Raw genomic sequence first — 21,283 nt, forward strand, 5'->3', positions numbered from 1 at the left:
TATCCACGGTAGTCCACGGCCAACTTGCTCACTAACCGGGAGTAAGCCTCTGTTTTCTGTTCATATCTCGGGCGAAAAAAGTTCAGCTACACCCATTCCAGCAAAAGATGACTAACTTAGATGCACTACATGTCTCTTACTTGAAGCTTTGTTAGGTTCACAATAATCAACAGTGTACTTGTAAGAAAGCTACTAAATTAAAACTTAACACTGTGAAACGTCCTGCTCAAGTTGTGCTTGCGAAGGTGGTTCATGTCGATCAGCTTGTTCTTCCAAACTTTCATTATTTCATACATTATTGGACTCTGGCTTGAACGGTACAGCAAAAACCGATGCCACTGTTACCATAGTTACAATAGTGTTTAGAGCTGCTCAGGAAAACTTGGGGAGCTGAAACTCGGTTATGGCAAGGGGCATTACATTTCTGACACACGCTCTACGCAGTTGACCAATCACAATAGACTAGGCCAGCTGACCAATCAGAGCAGGCTGGGCTTTTCAGAAAGGGGGGCTTTAAAGAGACAGAAGGTAAATCAGAGCGTTTGAGCCAGAGTATGAAGAGCGGGGAAAAGAAATGTACAGTGTGAGAAAAATGTGTTTTTTGAACATTAAAGCATGTAAACCTATTCTAGTGGACCCCCAAAATAAAACGATGAACCTGTAAATTAACATAATATGGGCTCTTTAAGGTAAATCTTAGGTAAAAAATGGCAAAAAAAGAAACAGCTTTCTCTAGAAACTCATCAGTCAATCATTGTTTTGAGGAATGAAGGCTATACAATGCTTGAAATTGCCAAAAACAAACTGAAGATTTCATTCAAAGGTGTACACTACAGTCTTCAAAGACAAAGGACAACTGACTCTAACAAGGACAGAAAGAGATGTGGAAGGCCAGATGTACAACTAAACAAGAGGATAAGTACATCAGAGTCTCTAGTTTGAGAAATTGACGCCTCACATGTCCTCAGCTGACAGCTTCATTGAATTCTACCCGCTCAACACCAGTTTCATGTACAACAGTAAAGAGAAGACTCAGGGGTGCAGGGCTTATGGGAAGAATTGCAAAGAAAAAGACACTTTTGAAACAGAAAAACAAAAAGAAAAGGTTAGAGTGGGCAAAGAAACAGATATTGGACAACTGATAATTGGAAAAGAGTGTTATGGATCTTAACCCCATCGAGCTTTTGTGGGATCAGCTAGACTGTAAGGTGTGTGAGAAGTGCCCGACAAGACAGCCACATCTATGGCAAATGCTACAGGAAGCATGGGGTAAAATGCCACCTGAGTATCTGGACAAACTGACAGCTAGAATGTCAAGAATCTGCAAAGCTGATGAGAACTCTTTGAAGTAGTTCTGAGTTCTGAACATTTTTTTCAAATTGTAATAATTTTTCACATTATTAATGTCCTGACTATACATTATGATCAGTTGAATGCCACTTTGGTGAATAAAAGTACCAATTTCTTTCCATAAGAGCAAAATCTGTACATTATTCCAAACTTTTGGCCACCAGTGTACATATAGTTGAAGTCAGAAGTTTACGTACACCTTAGCCAAATACATTTAAACTCAGCTTTTCACAGTTCCTGACATTTAATCGTAGAAAACATTCCCTGTCTTAGGTCAGTTAGGATCACTGCTTTATTTTAAGAATGTGAAATGTCAGAATAATAGAGAATGATTTATTTCAGCTTTTATATATTTCATCACATTCCCAATGGGTCAGAGGTTTACATACACTTTGTTAGTATCTGGTAGCATTGCCTTTAAATTGTTTAACTTGGGTCAAACTTTTTGGGTAGCCTTCCACAAGCTTCTCACAATAAGTTGCTGGAATTTTGTAGTTACTGACACATACCAATCTGTACAATCATAGTGGCCAAACTAAAGGGTTGTTCCAAACACAAATACGTATTTTATATTTTAAAGCCCAAAACCTTCAGCCACCACACATATGAAGCATTTTCTTTTATTGCTTTAATAATGGAGAAGGAAACACCATCAAAACAACAACAAAAACAATAATAATATGCGATTCAAATGTGTGCCACATCATTCCATTTCAAGACAACTCACAATTAATATAATTTTAACTGTGTTGTCATTATTTTCACACTAAAGTATGAAGTATTGTCTTTTGGGCTTCACTCTTTCATTGCACTGGCTTTCTCTTCTTGTTGAGCTCAAAAGGAGTATTGCTGAAATACACAAAGGAGAGCTAGCAGAATGACACACATTTTGTGATAGGACGCAAAATAATTTGCAATAGAACGCAAAAGTTTTGCGAGAGCACGCAAAATTCTTGGGAGAATGCAAAAGCATTTGCTTATTTTTTTCCCCCTTCCAACAAATTTTTTTCACACCACCTTGACCCTTTAGGGGCTCAATATGGGTCCAACTGGATTTGCACTGGTTCAACGTTCTCTGCACTGTTTGCTGAAATTAGCCAAAAATTAATACCAGAGAGTTTAGACAAATCATTATTGCTCCAGGTATAAATTCTTTGGTACTGGTATGTATATCTCCAGACATCTAAAAGACCCATTCTTGCACATATGTGTTTTAATTCACTTGTTCCTTCACTGTTTTTAGTAGGCCATCTGTCTATTTCTTCATCCATTACTAAAACTAACGATTATTCTTCTGCTTATTATTGGTGACAGACATTCACTATAATGAATTGAGAAAGATCAATACTAATGTGTAGAATTATCCATCTACCTTCTGAATCCGTTTGTTTACTTTTACGAAAGCTGACAGGTTCTTTGACTTGTTATCTGTTAGCTTATCGGCTCGCTCACATGTGACATGTTAAGCCAATCGGCTCGCATGGCGTAAGCTGTTTGGTTCTCTGACTTGTTATCAGGTAGCCAATCATCTTGCATCTCTCTCCTTGTGTTTTATTTAAATGGCTAATTTTTGCAGTTAAGCTGGTTTCTCTGCAGCATGCTGTGAGTTTTTTCTCTGAAATCCACCTCCACCCCAGCTTCCACCTGCCTAGATCTACTACACGGGGGATTGTTTGTCTATTTGTGCAGCAGCATGTAACACATGCTCGATGCAGCATGCCTCACTGCATGAAAAGCGCTGTATCCGGACCAGTAGACTCCTGTATAAACCGCTGGATTTCAGATGTTTGCAGAAATCTACTGGCCCGGAGTCTCAAATTGCATCCAATTATGTAACATTTCAGATGTATAGTGACTGACGATTCCTTCCGTGTTATGGCCATTTGTTGCAATGGTAAGTAATCCTCTTAAGTTGTCTGTCAGGAAACTTTTTCAGTTTTTCAGGTGTTCAGTTATGAATATTCAACAGTGGGGGAGACCGGGGCTAGTTGTTACACTTTTTACTCCAGTAAATATTTCTCAGAGTAGGTTTATTTTTTAAAAGTCTTTTCTGTACACACATTAAAGCCTTGGCTGCAAAAAAGCTGTTGAAAACCTCCATGTTATTGCTCAGGAAAAAGATACATGTTGCAGCACACATTGACCTAACAGCATGTTGTTGGTAACATGGTAAATGTAAAACCATCAAATCAAATCAAATTAAATCCCTTTATTGTCACACAACCATATACACAAGTGCAAAAGTGTGTGAAAGTCTTGGGTGCAGTTCTGAGCAACATAGCAGTCGTGATAGTGATGAGACATATACCAATTTACAATAAACATCAGATTTACAACACAATTTACATATCTAATATACAAATAATTACACAAAACACAATATACAAATAATAATATACAATGTAAAGTATACAATACACACAATATAGAACACACATTATACAATAAAAAATAGTATATATAAAATATACAGTATATACTGTATATTTTATATATACAATTTTTTATTGTATACTGTATATTGGTTGCACCCTAATTCAATTTTTTGTGAGCCCTGTGGAGGTATGCAGTTTCCATGGCACATGAATTGCAGGCAGATGTGTACTTGGTAAATCTGTGCAGTTAAACCAGACAAAAGAGAAGGTATCAGTAGTAATACCACTGTGCACAATGGTTGAGATTTAGGCCTACGTGATTCCTAAAGTTTTCATATTTTAGTTTGTTTTATGCACACGTCAGATTATTTTTTAACACCAGACATTTGATCATTTTGGATTTTTTTAGTTTAACATTATTTTTATGCTTTTATTACTTTATATTTGTTATGTTTTTATTATTTTATTAACTTCTTAATTTTTGTTTATTACTGTATTGTAACTCTAATTGTAACTTTAATTGGACAGATTCAATTGTTTGTATTCAAGTTCTTTAGTACCCGTACTTTGGGGGAAAAAAAAGGACTAATAATGAATTCTTATGTGATTTTCTGACCAAGTGATCATGGCTATTGACCAAATGCTTTAGGCAGTTGTTTTGAATTATCCATTAGCTATTTAAATTAACTACTATGTCAGCACATGGTAACAGTGTACACGTTGAAAATTTACCTAACTAAAAATTAAAAAATAGATAAATCTCTGCATTTGAAAATAATTTTTCTGTGTTTGTCTGGAATATCTGTCAAAAAATATCAGGTAAAATGAAATGTAGTTATTATTGAGTTAAATATCATCACTGTTTTGTTAACAATTTTTTATTTCAGGGTGTTTATTTAAGCATGTCTGTCTGTACAGCAATGTAGTTCACTGTAGCCGACAATAAGTTATTTGACTTTCCATGTACTCTGAAAACACAGCACGTAACGAAAGGTTACTGAGATGAGACGTAGGATCTATGTGCAGGCTTTAATAAACATGATGACAGGAAACAACAAACAGGAACTCAAAACAACAAACAAGAACTGCCAAAGAAGGAACTAAACTAGAGGGTATTTATACATACAAATGCTAATGAGGGAATAGAAAACAGGTGAGAACAATCAGGAACAGATGGCAGTGATGAGGGCAGTGCATGATGGGAAACGTAGTCCGGGAAAACACTTCAAAATAAGAGTCCTAGGAAACATAAGGGAGACAGACTGTGACTCAGCAATCAACACTTTTCACTCACAATTGCCAGTCATTAACATTTAAAAGGCCCTCACAGCAGGACTGCCATCAGTCATCACAACCAGCCAAATTTCAACTGTAAATTTCCATCAAACTTCTCGGTTCCCTTTACATGTCCGCTGAATTGAGGTATGTGAATTTTTGTGGACGTTAACGGTTACATCTGACAAACTTGAAGTTAAGTGGGAGTTTATTATTCCCACATTTTTCCAGATATGACTCTTTTCATGCAGTGTCTTGCATTTTGTCTCATTGTGCAGCAGCATGTCCACATGCTAACTCAGTTTGTATGTGTTTTTCTAGCAGTAGCAAGTCTATATACTTGCTCTTCAGCAGCAGATTAGAGTTTGCCAAGACCAATGTCCTATCAATATGTCATACCCACATTCACATGATATCTTTCATGACTGAAATTATGTTAACTGGTAACTCAGCCAAAGATGGTTCAGAACTTACTGCCATTTTCTGTTGTTTGTGTGCTTTCCTGGAAAATTGGGCACCAGAAACTCCACCGGCTGCCATTCTTCCCACATTATACGTTATTCAAGGACCCGATAGGAGTCGTTGAACACAGACGATCACCTCGCCAGCCCTGTCTGTGTGCAAAGTGTTTCAATTACATTTGCATCAAGCGCAGTGCCGGTCCTAGCCTTTTGGGGGCCCTAAGCAAAAATTAGTGTGGGGCCTCCATCAGTATGTTCGTCCATCCCTCCATCCAACCATCTTGTAAAGCCGCTTATCCTATGTAGGGTCGCGGGAAGTGCTGGAACCTATCCCAACTGTCTCGGGCCGAAGGCAGGGAAACACCCTGGACATGTGGCCAGTCCATCACCGAGCTAACCCACACAGACATACACATTCACACTCTTACTCACACCTACAGGCAATTTAGAATTTCCAACTCACTTAACCTGCATATTTTTGGACTGTGGGGGTAACCGGAGCACCCGGAGGAAACCCACGCCGGACACGGGGAGAACATGCAAACTCCACACAGAAAGGCCAGTATGTTATACCACTTATAATGTCTTCGCCCCTGGCGGTTCAGAGGCCCTAAGCAACTTGCTTAGTTTACCTATATGGAGGACTGGCACTGATCCAGCGATTTACAAGTGTAGAATACAACAACACAAGCTATTCATCTAATGGAGCATAAACAAACACCATAAGATGAAGTTAGGGAGACAGTATGTTGCTCAGCTGATGTTTTAGCGCCATCCGCAGGGTCAACATCACCAAGAACACTACACTGTACTGATTTTTTTGTAAATGATTATAATTACTCCCTACTGTATTCACAGCCTTTGCTCAATACTTTGTTGAAGCACCTTTGGCACCAATTAAAGCCTCAAGTCTTTTTGAGTATGATGCTACAAGCTTGGCACACCTATTTTTGGGCAGTTTCTCCCATTCTTCTTTGCAGGACCTCTCAAGCTCCATCAGGTTGGATGGGGAGCGTCGGTGCACAGCCATTTTCAGATTTCTCCAGAGATGTTCAATCGGGTTCAAGTCTGGGCTCTGGCTGGGCCACTCAAGGACATTCACAGAGTTGTCCCGTAGCCACTCCTTTGTTATCTTGGCTGTGTGCTTAGGGTCGTTGTCCTGTTGGAAGATGAACCTTCGCCCCAGTCTGAGGTCCAGAGCACTCTGGAGCAGGTTTTCATCAAGGATGTCTCTGTACATTGCTGCATTCATCTTTCCCTCGATCATGACTAGTCTCCCAGTTCCTGCCGCTGAAAAACATCCCCACAGCATGATGCTGCCACCACCATGCTTCACTGTAGGGATGGTATTGGCCAGGGGATGAGCGGTGCCTGGTTTCCTCCAGGCATGACGCTTGCCATTCAGGCCAAAGAGTTCAATCTTTGTTTCTCATGGTCTGAGAGTCCTTCAGGTGCCTTTTGGCAAACTCCAGACGGGCTGTCATGTGCCTTTTACTGAGGAGTAGCTTCCGTCTGGCCATTCTACCATACAGGCCTGATTGGTGGAGTGCTGCAGAGATGGTTGTTCTTCTGGAAGGTCCACCTCTCTCAACAGAGAAATGTTAGAGCTCTGTCAGAGTGACCATTGGGTTCTTGGTCACCTCCCTGACTAAGGCCCTTCTCCCCCGATCGCTCAGTTTGGCCGGGCAGCCAGCTCTAGGAAGAGTCCTGGTGGTTCCAAACTTCTTCCATTTATGGATGATGGAGGCCACTGTGCTCATTGGGACCTTCAATGCTGCAGAAATTTTTCTGTACCCTTCCCCAGATCTGTGCCTCAATACAATCCTGTCTCGGAGGTCTACAGACAATTCCTTGGACTTCATGGCTTGGTTTGTGCTGTTTCCAAATCATGTCCAATCAACTGAATTTACCACAGGTGGACTCCAATCAAGTTGTAGAAACATCTCAAGGATGATCAGTGGAAACAGGATGCACCTGAGCTCAATTTTGAGTGTCATGGCAAAGGTTGTGAATACTTATGTACATGTGATTTTTTTTTTTTTTCCGTTTTTTTATTTGTAATAAATTTGCAAAGATTTCAAACAAACTTCTTTCACATTGTCATTATGGGGTATTGTTTATAGAATTTTGAGGAAAATAATGCATTTAATCCATTTTGGAATAAGGCTGAAACATAACAAAATGTGGAAAAAGTGAAGCGCTGTGAATACTTTCCGGATGCACTGTAAGCACCATGTTCTTCTGGGGAGAAAGAACTTACATTTAAAGATTGATGAATTTGTTTTTATTTCTATTAACTGTAAAATCACACCACAATATTCATAATTAACAGTAATGATACAACAACAGAATTAAATTTGTATTTATTGTGTCAAATCATTGTGTCATTGTTAACTGTACCTAAGTTTCTTCTCTTAAATATTAATCCAGTTCGGCAGAGCTCTGCCCACGCACCTGACAAATCTCTCTGAATTTTTATTCATATAAATGACTGAAAGTAAAAATTACATTATACTGCATAAATACAATAAAATGAACTAATATTGACCACTATTAGACAAATGGTATGTTTAAAGTAACAGTCACTATGTTAAGAAATATATTATGGTCAGGGTTGGGGAGTAACGGAATACATGTAACAGGATTACGTATTTAAAATACAAAATATAAGTAACTGTATTCCACTACAGTTACAATTTAAATCATTGGTAATTAGAATACAGTTACATTCAAAAAGTATTTTGATTACTGAAGAGATTACTTTGCATTTTATTGTCATTTGTTTCATTTAATATTTAGTCCGTTCAGATGGAAAACATTTATACATATAAATGATGCGATCCAAAGTGCATTTGAACAGCGGTGAAACACTTTCTTATGATGTGTTACATTCATACGAGCAGACAGAGAAGTAAGTTTGAAGTAAGTTTGGAGCAGAAGAAATAGAAATAAACCTTGTGTAAATTATCAGCTTTACGCTAAGCTAAAATGCTATTTCTAGCCATTTTACCTGCACATGTTACCAGGCACGATCATATTTATTTATCAAGAAAATTCACGTTGGATTATAATTTCTTTTTTTCTAGTAAGACCTTTGATATTAGGGCAAAAATCTTATTCTTGATGATAATTTTTGTATTTTTTTCCTGTAAAAATATCTAAAAATCCTTAAAACAAGATCAATTTGATATATCTTGTTTTAGAAACAACACTGCATAAGATATTTAGGTTTTTCAGAGAATGTATTTTTAACATGTGTATTTTCTCTTACTGTACTGGCAGAGTTTTTATAGTCAAAACAAGTGAAAAAATCTACCAGTGCTGAAGAAGTAATCCAAAGTATTTAGAATACCTTACAAAAGTAACCCTCCCAGCCCTGGAGAACACTAATCACCATAATGGTGACTTCAAATGAAACATTTCAATAAAACATCCTCAGCAACACTAAATAGAGCTAAACCTAAAATAATTCTTCTGAACACATACAAAAAAAAAAAAAAAAAAAAAAAAATATATATATATATATTGTATGTGTTCAGAAGATAAATAATATAATAATAATAATAATAATAATAATAATAATAATAATAACAAAATAAATAATTTTAAAAAATTGCTTAAATAATGGCCACATTGTTTTGAGAGCCATTTCAAACATCCTCCTGTGCGATACTGAGATGATGTATATTTAAAGCTGTGTGGCTTTAAGACACATTCAGTTCTTGTGGTGTTTGCTGGTTTGATCTCTTTGTTTTCCTGTTCATGTTGTCCCTCCCTCTTTCCTTCAGTATAGTCTGCTTGTTAACACCAGGTGTCATCACTAATGATCAATCATTCATCATTCAGAGAGTGTACCTACTTTATTTAATTATCTGTTTGGGCAATTTAACATTCTACACTACAAAGTATAGTTTCAACACTTTATACCTGTAGAGATGGAGCTATATAAAGTCCCAATGTGTGTTCATTTTCATTTATTTATTTACAAATGAGGTATACAACAGAAGCAGTAATATGAGAAGTTGCAAACTGCTCAGAGAAGCACAAGAATAAAAATCACACATCATAAAATAATGAAGCTGATATAATATATTAATATAATATGTATCGAAACTTCCTGGCCAGTGCAAGGCTGGTTATTAGCTTTTGATCGGTTGGTCAAGCTATGGCACATGTGTAGTCCTTGTTGGCAAACTGGATCTGGGCTGCCCAAGGGCCATCGTTCTTTGCTGCATGTGAGCCATATGAAATTGGTTGTGTGGACTGGAGCTGGGCCACAAAAACTTTGCTTTGTGGGAACCATCTGAATGAGGAAAAATGTGATCTCAGTGATTTCGACAGTGGCATGATTGTTGGTGCCAGACAGGCTGGTTAGTGTATTTCTGTAACTGCTGATCTCCTGGAATTTACACAGACAACAGTCTCTAGAGTTTACTCAGAATGGTGCCAAAAACAAAAAAATATCCAGTGAGTGGCAGTTCTGCAGATGGAAATGCCCTGTTGATGAAAGAGGTCAACAGAGAATGGCCAGACTGGTTCGAGCTGACAGAAAGGCAGTGTTGGGCAAGCTACTCGAAAAATTTAGCAAGCTAAGCTACAAACTACTCAACAGAAAAATTTGTTAAGGTAAGCTAAAAGCTACACTTCAGAGAAAGTAGCAAGTTACACTACAAGCTACACACCATAAGTGGCTTCCTACATTTAAGCTACTTAATTTTTTTTTCAACAAGATGCACAGAGCATACTGTCATAGACAAAGCATCTAAAAGACTTATTCACATAATGTTTATCAAAGCCATGGTATAACATAGTACAGTATAGTGCAATACAATATACAACTATGCAGTATGGTGCAATATAATATGCATGTAAAAACCATGCAAATTCATATTTATGCATGCTACCTATACAAACCCATGTTTTCAAAAATTAAAAAAACACTATTTAAAAAACAAAACAAAAAAAACATCACATTTATACTACTACCTCTACAAACCCATACCCATTTGAACATAGTTTCCTTTGCACATTCCTGTATAAAAACTCTGTACATACAGTATACTATTCATCTTATCCTGTAATTCTGTGTCTAGCTGTTGTAATTCTGTATGTACTGGAAGCTTCTGATCAGAGGACAAATTTCTTGTGTGTGTGTACATCTGGGCAATAACAATATATCTGATGGTATCAGATGGTAATACCATGGTACTTTGAAATACAATTACCATATTTATGTACTATTCTGAATTTACATGGTGCTTCAAATTACTTCAAAGAATACCACGGTACTACCATGGTAACTTGATATATGATTATTACATTCATATACAGTTGAATTAATATTGTGCTTCAAGGTAATTCATAGATTAACATGGTACTACTATGGTACTTCACTATATGATTACCTTATCCGTATACCACTGTATTAACATGGTGCTCCCAGGTAATGGTACATGTCCAAAAAACATGGTAATGCCATGGGACTTTTTTTTTTTTTACTGTGTTTTCATGTAGGCTACAAAGTTTTTTGATACTCATTTGGTGTAAAATACCTACAGACAGTGCCATTCAAGCTGTACACGCCTTTAACTTAATAAAGACCTTCTTCATCACTGGCAAATGATAGGGCACATTTGCAGGTTTGGTTTCCATAGATTGTAGGTTACTGCAACCAGCATTATCTTTACTTTCCGTATTTTAAAATATTCCGTGAGTGTGTTGGCAAGTGAGAGTGCGCACAAATGATTCAGCAGCGCGCGCGCAAGCTTTCTGACTCATTCAGATTGAATTGCGAACCGATTCAGACCGCTTTGCTATAACGTGACCAATTCATTGTAAAGAATCAAGTCAGATGAGTGATTCATTTGTGAGTTGGACATCTTTACCTCTGATTCAAAACTGGCGATAGTAAACACTGGTGTGATGCATGGTGCAGCTTTTGTCAAAGCTACTCACTACCTAATAAAAAATACAGCTTTGCTACTGAAAAGCTACTTGATTTAAAAACTAGCAAACCTACCACCTCGCTACTCAGAAATGTAGTAAAGCTAATAGCTTCACTATTTGTAGCGAAGCTACTGCCCATCACTGCAGAAAGGCTACGGTAACTCAGATAACCACTCTGTACAACTGTAGTGAGCAGAATAGTATCTCAGAATCCACAACACGTCAAACCTTGAGGCGGATTGGATACAGCAGTTGGAGACTACGATGGGCAATTATTAGGACCATAGTGTTCCTAATAAACTGCTCAGTGAGTGTATGTGTGACTTCCAATAATTAATAATTAATTTAGCCTTTTTTTAAAAAATGAATTGTAGATCTCAACTTATGAATACAGTACAAAAGCTGCTTAGTCATACTTAATTACAGTGAACAAGTTTTGGGCTACATTACATGTACATTTCCTTATCCATCAGTGCTAAGACTCAGACATCAGAGACCCAATGTTCTATCTGTTAGATTCATGTCTGCCTTGAGTCCTTCTAAACTGGCAGCCTCAGCTTTAGCCCTTTCAACTGTTTACAGTACATACAGATTACCAACAAAAATAAATGTTTGTTAGCCATTCTTTATTAGGTTTTACGCGTATAAACATTTCTTAATGTAATTTTACAGCAAAAAGGTCAGTAATTTCATCAAAATGTTTCAGTGATTCAAGTTTTATCCTCTATGTTTGCACATTTCAATATTTATAAAACCATTATAAATAAATTTAGCATATTGTGTGTGTTTTATGCAAGTGTATGTTAGTATTTCAGGGGTATGTTTTGCACTTAAAATAAGGGCTAGATTATGCATACCTTTTTACAGTGGCGTACCCCTCCAAACATTGAACATCCTTTTGCGTACCCCTTCGCTAATGCAAAGATATTCACATAAAGTATCTTGAAAGTTTTTAACACAATTATCTTTATACAATTTATCTTATATTTGTACATGTTATATTTATCATACACACTGAATAAATGGCTTATGGTGTGGTAGATATGACATATTTTACATTTACATTTATTCATTTGGCAGACGCTTTTATCCAAAGCGACTTACAAAAGAGGAAAACATAAGCGAATCATCTTAAGGAGACAGTGGTATGAAAAAGTGCCATATTACAAAGTTTCACTTGCATCAGAATAGTATTCAAAACAGATTAAATATCTTCATAACTTGCAAACTCCCCCCTCATCGTTTTGCGGGAGCAGGACACAGTACTAGCACTTTATAAGAGCTGCCGGTATGCAAGAATAATTGCCGGCACTGTGCAAGGCATTGCGCATCATTGCAGGTACGACATTGCCATCCGACTATGAGCATTGCAGGGAAGTATCGGTGCAATTGCACAGTCAGCTCAAGTTGCTTTTTTATGTCACATTTGACACTGTCAGCAAAGTTGAGCTTATTTGCTAAAAAAAAAAACATCATGCAACAATAAAAAAACAGGACTCTAGGGTGTGAGCAAATGTGATTGAATACTGTGTGTGAATGTGGAAAATTATTTGGCCGTGACATCTGACACCTGTCATTAAAACTTACACCATCAGAATCAAAACTCCCTATGCATCTCATCTTATATACAAATTAAGTTTCAAACAGCTATATGACGACTGACAAGTGCGAGACTGGTAAAACAGCGAAGTATATGAAGTTACTTGCTATCACTCAACTACAGTATGTCACCTAGCAGTGTGCTGGGCTGGCAAAAGAAGATACTTGCGTTAGGCACAACGCATGAGAAGATGCATTTTTTTAACCCCAAAAGACAGGGTTATTTCACTGACATGACCATTTTGGTGTTTCTACACTAGAGGGCACACAAAATAATTTTTTTGCCAGTGAGAAATAAATGAACTCAGTTTGAATGCTGTTTTAGACTACACTGGGGTGTAATTAAAAGAATGGATAACACTTTATAATAATGGTCTGTCATTATTAGGTAACTATTCAGGAATTAATGCAGGACAAATGAGTGGTATTACATTAACACTTTAGTTACTACTATTAACTTATATGGAAACATGATTAACTAATCAGTAAGTAATAGCGAACTGACGACTGAGGCAGTTCACTGTTAGGTAATCAATAATTACTGAATTTGATTTGCCTCATTGAGAACTATTAATTAACTATGGCTTATTAAAAAATAACTACTAATAAATTACTAATCAAAACATTAACATGTCTAAAATGTGAATGATTATAATTTTACTGTGAACAAGATCATGAAATGTGCCTTCAGAGAAACACGTGCCTCACGTGTGTCCTTTGCGGGAATTAATTTATGAACCTTACAGCTCATAATGAGTCCGAGCGGACACATCATAAAGGTTCCATCCTATTCCGACCTGTGTATTGCTGGTTTATGCCTTATTAACGGTAAATGCATAAATCGCGATAAAGAAAAATTAACGTGTTAAACATTTTTATTGAATCACATGCATTAACGCGTTAACTTTGACAGCTCTAATATATACAGTGGCAAGAGAATGTATGTGAATTACATGCATTTATGTATACATTTGTTTAAAATCTGTTTTAACTAATAACACAAAAATTATTGTATTATTCTTGTAAAAAAAGTATTTTTTTTTAATTATTTTATTTTATTATTATTATTTTTTATAAAGTTACAAACAATGTAAATTGGAGGGAGTTGGTCATCTGAGTAATCTGAAGAATTTTGTGAGATTCTGGACAACTTGTAGAGCCTATGATTACCAAACACAAGGAAGACACAGTTGTAAACAAAACTGAATTATATTAACCAAAAGAAATAAAAGTTAATATCACACCTACTAAATATGAAAAAATTACTAATACTACAAATTCAATCAAACAACCAGACAAAACTACTAATAAAATTAAAAGCATCAATGAAATGGATGCAAAGCAGATGAATAAACGTGGTGCGATTAGGCGAAGCAGTGAAAGAGAACTATGTAGGTCGTCTTAAAGAAAGATCATCTATGGTTTCTCTGTTCAATGATAATAATAGGAAATGCCTAATTACAAGTAACTCAGATATTGATTATTATCTGTTATGAACTGACCCCTGATACACAATCTCTAAACAAGTTAAGCAATCAAATTGTTACAACTAAAAGCCAAAATCTTTTAGGAGGAGGTTTGGTAAGCTTATATTTACTTTCCACATAGTCGGGTGATCAGTCCGGCAGCAGGGGACATCTTACACTGGGTGCGTAGGTTGTGTGCAGTGGGAAATAATAATAATAATAATAATAATATTACGTTTATTTGGAAAAGTTTGGAAAGCGTTCCAACAGTCGTGGCCACGGAGTGGTGGCGCCTAAAAGATCCTTGTGTTGTGCAATCTAGAGAGAGCAGTGAAGCCAGGCGATGAATGTCTTTAGGAATGCAGGGTCCTTTCCAGAATGTGGAGCACAACCGCAGATGTCTTGAGGGTCAGACAGAAACTGCTGAAGCTGGAGTCCTTTGCAGAAGAGAGTGCCTCTAGAAGAACCTTGCACGGAAGGTTTTCCCCGCAAGAGTATAACCTTAGTCATGCTGTTTTCTCTATCCTCGTCAGGTCAGAAACTCGGAACACCTGGGGGATACTTTTATCCCTACCAGACAGGGAGGGATTACAAACTTGCACTTTCCCACTGATGTGTTGTGATTGGTTAGTGACATTCCAAGTGCCAACCCATCAAGACCCACCCTTATTCTCCGTGGGACTAATTTGCATGGTCCAAAATACACAGAACAAACAGTGATTTTAAATTTCTACCAATGCATTATTTTCTTCTTCAAATTTTTCAAAACATGTCCACAGCTGGTCATTAGCAGTTTTGAGCATGGGTGCTCTCAGGTAAGGATGCTGTCAGTGTATGGGCATAGCAGCTATTTCTGCCCTCATATGAGACATTACATTAATTCTGCTGCATCTCCTTATACTATTGCTCCAATACCACAAATACAAAAGCAAGGAGGTCATTCAGCTGCTGCTTCATGACAAATTCTCCCTCAAGATAATGCACATGACGAAGTGAATGGACACTACGATTCACATTTCTTTAGTCTCATCTTTAGAATTGTGCTTAAAAATATGAAACAGTTGGATGGTAATCCGGCTAATGTTTCAACCTTGAGTACCACTAACACTACACATTTTGGCTGTCTCCCTTATAAGACACACTCAGACCAAGGAGCACTCCACTAATGATCTAATCAGTAGAATCCAGTGTGCTAGATAAATGAGACATCCAAAATGTGTAGTGTTAGTAGTACTCCAGGAAAGGATTAAGAAACTCTGCACTTAAAATATGTTTCATTCAAAGTTGGATCTGGGAGATCCCAACTTGATTTCTCCAATCTCTAACCAAAGGCATTAATTTCATTGCCAGATGTTTGGAAGATGATGTGTTAGGAAACGAAACTGCAACACTCCCGTTAGCTTAGCAGGTGTTCATTCAACTGTCACCAGAGACGTCTCCTAGCAACCCAATTGATAAACAATGCTGCAACACTAGCATTTGTGATAAAGGTGTATGATTATCAAAAGAGATGATTGAACATGTTTTGTTAAAGAAGCTTTAATATTATGCAATGTGTGAACTTTGACACATTGATGGTTATTATTTAATAAAACTGAACGGTTATCACTAACTTTGTACATCCCCCTGGGTGCCAACGTGTTTGTGTCATCACGCACCTGCTTCTCGGCAAAATTGGATTAGAATCTTTGAGTTTTCCTGATTTTTATACCAATGACATACCATTACCTGCAGTCTGCTCACTACAACAACTCTGGGCAATGCCCTTTTCTGTGACTTCTTAAAAACCTTAATTGGTAGAAACTTTTCCCACATGAAGGGCAGTGGTATGGCTTCTCTCCAGTATGCATGCTCTCATGTTGTTTTAGGATGTTTGACTGACTGAAACTCTTTCCACATTGATGGCACATGTAAGGCTTCTCTCCAGTGTGAATTCTCATGTGGATGTTAAGCCTTTCTTTACGTGTAAAACTCTTCCCGCACTGCAAGCATATGAAAGGCTTCTCTCCAGTGTGGCCTTTCATGTGCGTATACAGGTTTCCTCTATTCATGAAACTCTTTCCACACTGATGACAAGTGTAAGGCTTCTCTCCAGTGTGACATCTCACATGATCCTTAAGGCCTCCTCTCTTTGCAAAACCTTTTCCACACTGAGGGCACATGAAAGCTTTCTCTCCAGTGTGAATTCTCATGTGCACATTAAGGGAGCCTTTACACGTGAAACTATTACCACACTGACTGCACGTGAAAGGCTTCTCTCCAGTGTGAATTCTTATGTGCACATTAAGGTTTACTTTAGACGTGAAACTATTCCCACACTGAAGACATGTGAAAGGCTTCTCTCCAGTGTGAAATAGCATGTGTCTGTTAAGGTCTACTTTGTTTGCATAATTTTTTCCACACTGATGGCATGTGAAAGGCTTCTCTCCAGTGTGAACTTTCATGTGCCTGTTGAAATTTGTTTTCCGTAAGAAACTTTTTCCACACTGAGGGCATGTGAAAGGTTTCTCTCCAGTGTGAATTTTTATGTGATTCTTAAGACCCACTTTTTGTGTGAAACTCTTTCCACACTGAGGGCATGTGTAAGTGCTTTCTACATTGTGCATTTTCATGTGCACATTAAGGGATCCTTTTGACATGAAACTATTACCATTCTGAAGGCATGTGAAAGGCTTCTGTCCAGTGTGAAATAGCATGTGTCTTGTAAGACCAAATTTGTCTGCATAACTTTTTTCACACTGAAGGCATGCGAAAGGCCTCTCTCCAATGTGAACTTTCATGTGCCTGTTGAGATCTGTTTTCCGTATGAAAGTCTTTCCATACCGAGGGCACATGAAAGCTTTCTCTCCAGAATGAATTCTCATGTGCACATTAAGAGATCCTTTACACGTGAAACTATTACCACACTGATGGCATGTGAAAAGCTTCTCTCCATTGTGAATTCTCATGTGCTTGTTAAGATTTCCTTTCCGTGTGAGACTCTTTCCACACTGAGGGCAAGTAAAGGAATTTTTGGCTTGAGTTCTGTTTTGTGAGGAACTAAAAGAATTTTCTCCAATTATGACATGATGAGGATTCTGATTCTGATGTTCCTCCTCCACTTCATTCAGTTCTTGGCTTTCCTCTTTCACCTCTATTGGTTCTTGATTTTCTTCTTTAATTTCCCTCAAATCTAAAAAGAAAATATCAATAAAAAAAAGTCAGACAGTGTTGTACTATTCTTCATATTTAAATAGCTTTGACGCTGTGGATAAAAAGCATCTGCAAAATGAATGTATGCAAATTAATTTATCCAGAGGGGCACCTCAGCCCAGGAGGGCAAAGGGGCAGTGGCTTGCGCCACTGTAGCCACCCCTCTGCACACATCCCTGGATACTTTAAAATTGGTAACGGGAGCACAGCTGTTAACAACCTAATGATAGTACAGCAATAACGATTATATCATTTTGTGGAGAAACCACCATGTTTTTGGTATACAAAAACTGCAGCAATTGTATTAATTTTATTAATATTTGGCGAAGAAAAACACTTAAGATCTGTACAGTTGAATCTTGGTGGTCAAAACAGCTGTCTGTGCTTTAGCGCCACAAGTTGTGCTGGTTTTGGTAACTGCAGCAGCTCCTGACACGTGATTAAAATCTCATATTTTATTGGTCAGGGCATTTCATCACAGGGTGAAAAAAAACATCGACACTCACCGAAAAACAAAAAACCTTGCTTTGTTGGCATGCGAATGTTCACTCAAGGTGTGAATTGCTTCATAGGAAAATTGCATCTGGTGTGCAAAATCCTTAATACTTGCTTGACTACTGCAGTCCTACCGCGGCAGACCTCGTGACTGAATGCAACAGCGGCCAATCGCGTGCTTCACTAGCACAGTCCTACATGAGCCCAAGAATCACTAATCCCTACAGTGTCAGATCACGATTTTATTTTTATTTTTAAATTATTTTTATCCCCTTTTCTCCCCAATTTGGAATGCCCAATTCCCACTACTCATGTCCTCATAGTAGCGCGGTTACTCACCTCAATCTGGGTTCAGCATCAGTTGCCTCCGCTTCTAAGACAGTCAGTCCGCACATCTTATCACATGGCTTATTGTGCATGACACGTGGAGGCTCCCAGCATGTGGAGGCTCATGCTACTCTCCGTGATCCACGCACAATTTACCACGCGCCCCATTGAGTGCGAGAACCACTAATCGCGACCACGATGAGGTTACCCCATGTGACTCTACCTTCACTAGCAACTGGGCCAATTTGGTTGCTTAGGAGACCTGGCTGGAGTCACTCAACACACCCTGGATTCGAACTCAGGCGTGGTAGTCAGCATCAATATTCGCTGAGCTACCCAGGCCCCCCTCAGATCACATGATTGATTCTAGCAGCAGCCAATTGTGTGCTTGAATACCACAGTCCTACTGCAGCAAATCACTTAATTTATTCAGAGCCCTTCTATGGAAGCAAAACAGCTCAGATTTATGCCATAATCGTAACACATTTACTTTCAAAACAGCATTTTTTTAGGCCATTCATGCAGTTGCTACTAAGTTTTAAAACTCAAATTTAAGACTTTAAGACCTCTCTCAAGACCTGAACAAATAAAATGAATACTGTCCATACCAGAACAAACCCACACACTCTCAAATTAAATAATGTATCTCAGATTATTTTACTTAAACAGGCTGGGGCACATTCAACAAGGCCTTAAAAGGGTGATGAATAGGGATGGGAATCATTAAGAATTTAACGATTCCGGTTCCTTAATGGTTCCAGTAAAGATTCCAGTAGTTCTTTTGAGGAAGAATTATTTCTGCAATTCTGCTATTATTTCTCGAAATTCTTTTATCCGATGATTCCTGTATCTCCGATTTCATTTGTCTAAAATTTTGTTCCACCATTTTGAATTTGGAAAACCTACTTTTTCCTAACTCATAGACCGTTAGTCCAATCGGCATTCAATTTGGTATACATCATCTACAGACCCTCCTGACAAAAAGTTATCAAAAGAATTGATACATCAAATCGTTCTGAAGATATTAACGATACAATACCTTTGGTTTAATGTGATTTGAGTAATTGATCAATATCTAAATGCAAACTCCAAATGTAACCAAACTCAGTGCACATTAGAAGATGCCAGCAAAGTTTCGTACAATTCTGCCCCTAGGAGGCGCTACAACTAAAAAACTGTCATAAATTTGCAGCCGTTTGAAAGACAAAGTTCAAATGAAATATGCATCTTCTTTGGTTCAAACGCTAACATATTCTTAAATCAATTCGACAAATTAACAAAAATGGCTGCCAACGGCCGATCAAATTTCAGCACCTTATAACTCGTATTGGGAACAGCCCAGGGTTATGGTAATTACTATATATAAGCAGGGTGTCAACTCGAAGCCACATATAATTGTGACAATCGGACACATGGTGGCGGTATAATTAGGTATAATTACTTTTGCTCATAACTCCAGAACTGTATAGGCTTCAATACAAATTTGTAGCTTCTCTGAATCCACCAGTGCCCCACAATAATATGGTCACTTGAATTTCCATTTCCACAAACTTTTTTTTACAATTTAGATTTATTCGAAAATTTATTTATTCCTACTTTTTCTAACTCGTCCTAGGCCGTTTGCCCAATTGTCACAAAACTTGGTATATATATCATCTACAGACCCTCTTGACAAAAAGTTATCAAAAGTATTTTGATGCGTCGAATCGTTCCAAAGATATAAGCAAATATGTTTTGGGCGTGGCCTATAATAACTAATTAGCCTGTATCTTGTGATTGCAATTTTCAAACTTAACAAAATTTTTACACATGGACAAGAGAACACTGAGGTAACATAACGAGTTTCAATCATTTTTTATGCTAGGGGGCGCTATAACTTAAGAAAATCCTATTTTTGCAACTAAAGCAGGTAAAATGTCATACCAAAATAGCTGTCCACAGCATCCACAGGATCTTTTCTGTCAAATTTGATTATTTTGGTCATCTCGCCATATGTGATTGGTCCCCGACAATAGTCGCTTGTGGCTATATTTATAATTATTATTATTATTATTAGGGGGCCAAGCACCTATGGTGCTGGAACCCTATTGTATCCGGATTTTCTTCTTATTTTTTTCTGCAAGTGAATGGGCAACAAAAACCGTAAGTACTAGAGACACCAAACTTGGCAGGATGGTCCCAAATCCCTACCAATACTCAGGTGCATACACGCACACCCATCTGACTCTAGGTGGCGCAATAATAAGCACTTTTACGTTTTGGCTCATATCTCCGCAACAGTGAGGGCAAATTTCAGCACCTAATAACTCGTATTGGGAATGACCAATGGTCATGAAAACTATTGTACACAAGCAGGGTGTCTACACGAAGCAGTATATAAAATTGTGACAACTGGCCACATGGTGGCGCTATAATTAGCTAATTCGCGTTTTTGCGAATATCTCTGGAATAAGCTACAATAAATTTCTAAAGCTTTTCTGAATCCATCAGTGGCCCCAAATTATATGGTCACATGAATTTCTATTTCCACAACAAACGTTTTCTACATCTTCGATTTATGCGAAAAACCTACTTTTTCGAACTCGTCCTAGGCTGTTTGACCGATTCGGACGAAACTTGGTATACATCATCTACAGACTCTCTTGACAAAAAGCTGTTCAAAGAATTTCGATATGTCAAGATATAAACAAATATGTTTGGGGCGTGGCATGTGATGACTAATTAGCCTGTATCTTGTGATCGCAATTTTCAAACTTGAAGCTTTGTACACATGGACGAGAACATTGAGGTAACATGC

At 37.7% G+C, this 21,283-nt stretch overlaps 1 protein-coding gene across 6 annotated transcripts in view; it reads right to left on the reverse strand.

Annotated features, from left to right (window-relative positions):
• Nucleotides 1-21,283, reverse strand: part of LOC127452154 (gastrula zinc finger protein XlCGF8.2DB-like) — a 467,064-nt gene that overhangs the window by 79,692 nt on the left and 366,089 nt on the right. For 3 of the 6 annotated variants that reach the window (XM_051717422.1, XM_051717423.1, XM_051717421.1), the window contains exon 2: nt 12,008-17,644. The exons of the other annotated variants lie outside the window; for them this stretch is intronic. In XM_051717422.1, the coding sequence (XP_051573382.1) occupies nt 16,215-17,644 (1,430 nt within the window). In that variant the 3' untranslated portion in view covers nt 12,008-16,214. Of the gene's footprint in view, nt 1-12,007; nt 17,645-21,283 lie in introns of those variants that run through there. 6 annotated transcript variants of the gene reach the window in all.

The sequence above is a fragment of the Myxocyprinus asiaticus genome, chromosome 14, assembly GCF_019703515.2.
Source record: "Myxocyprinus asiaticus isolate MX2 ecotype Aquarium Trade chromosome 14, UBuf_Myxa_2, whole genome shotgun sequence".
Classification (NCBI taxonomy): Eukaryota; Metazoa; Chordata; class Actinopteri; order Cypriniformes; family Catostomidae; genus Myxocyprinus; species Myxocyprinus asiaticus.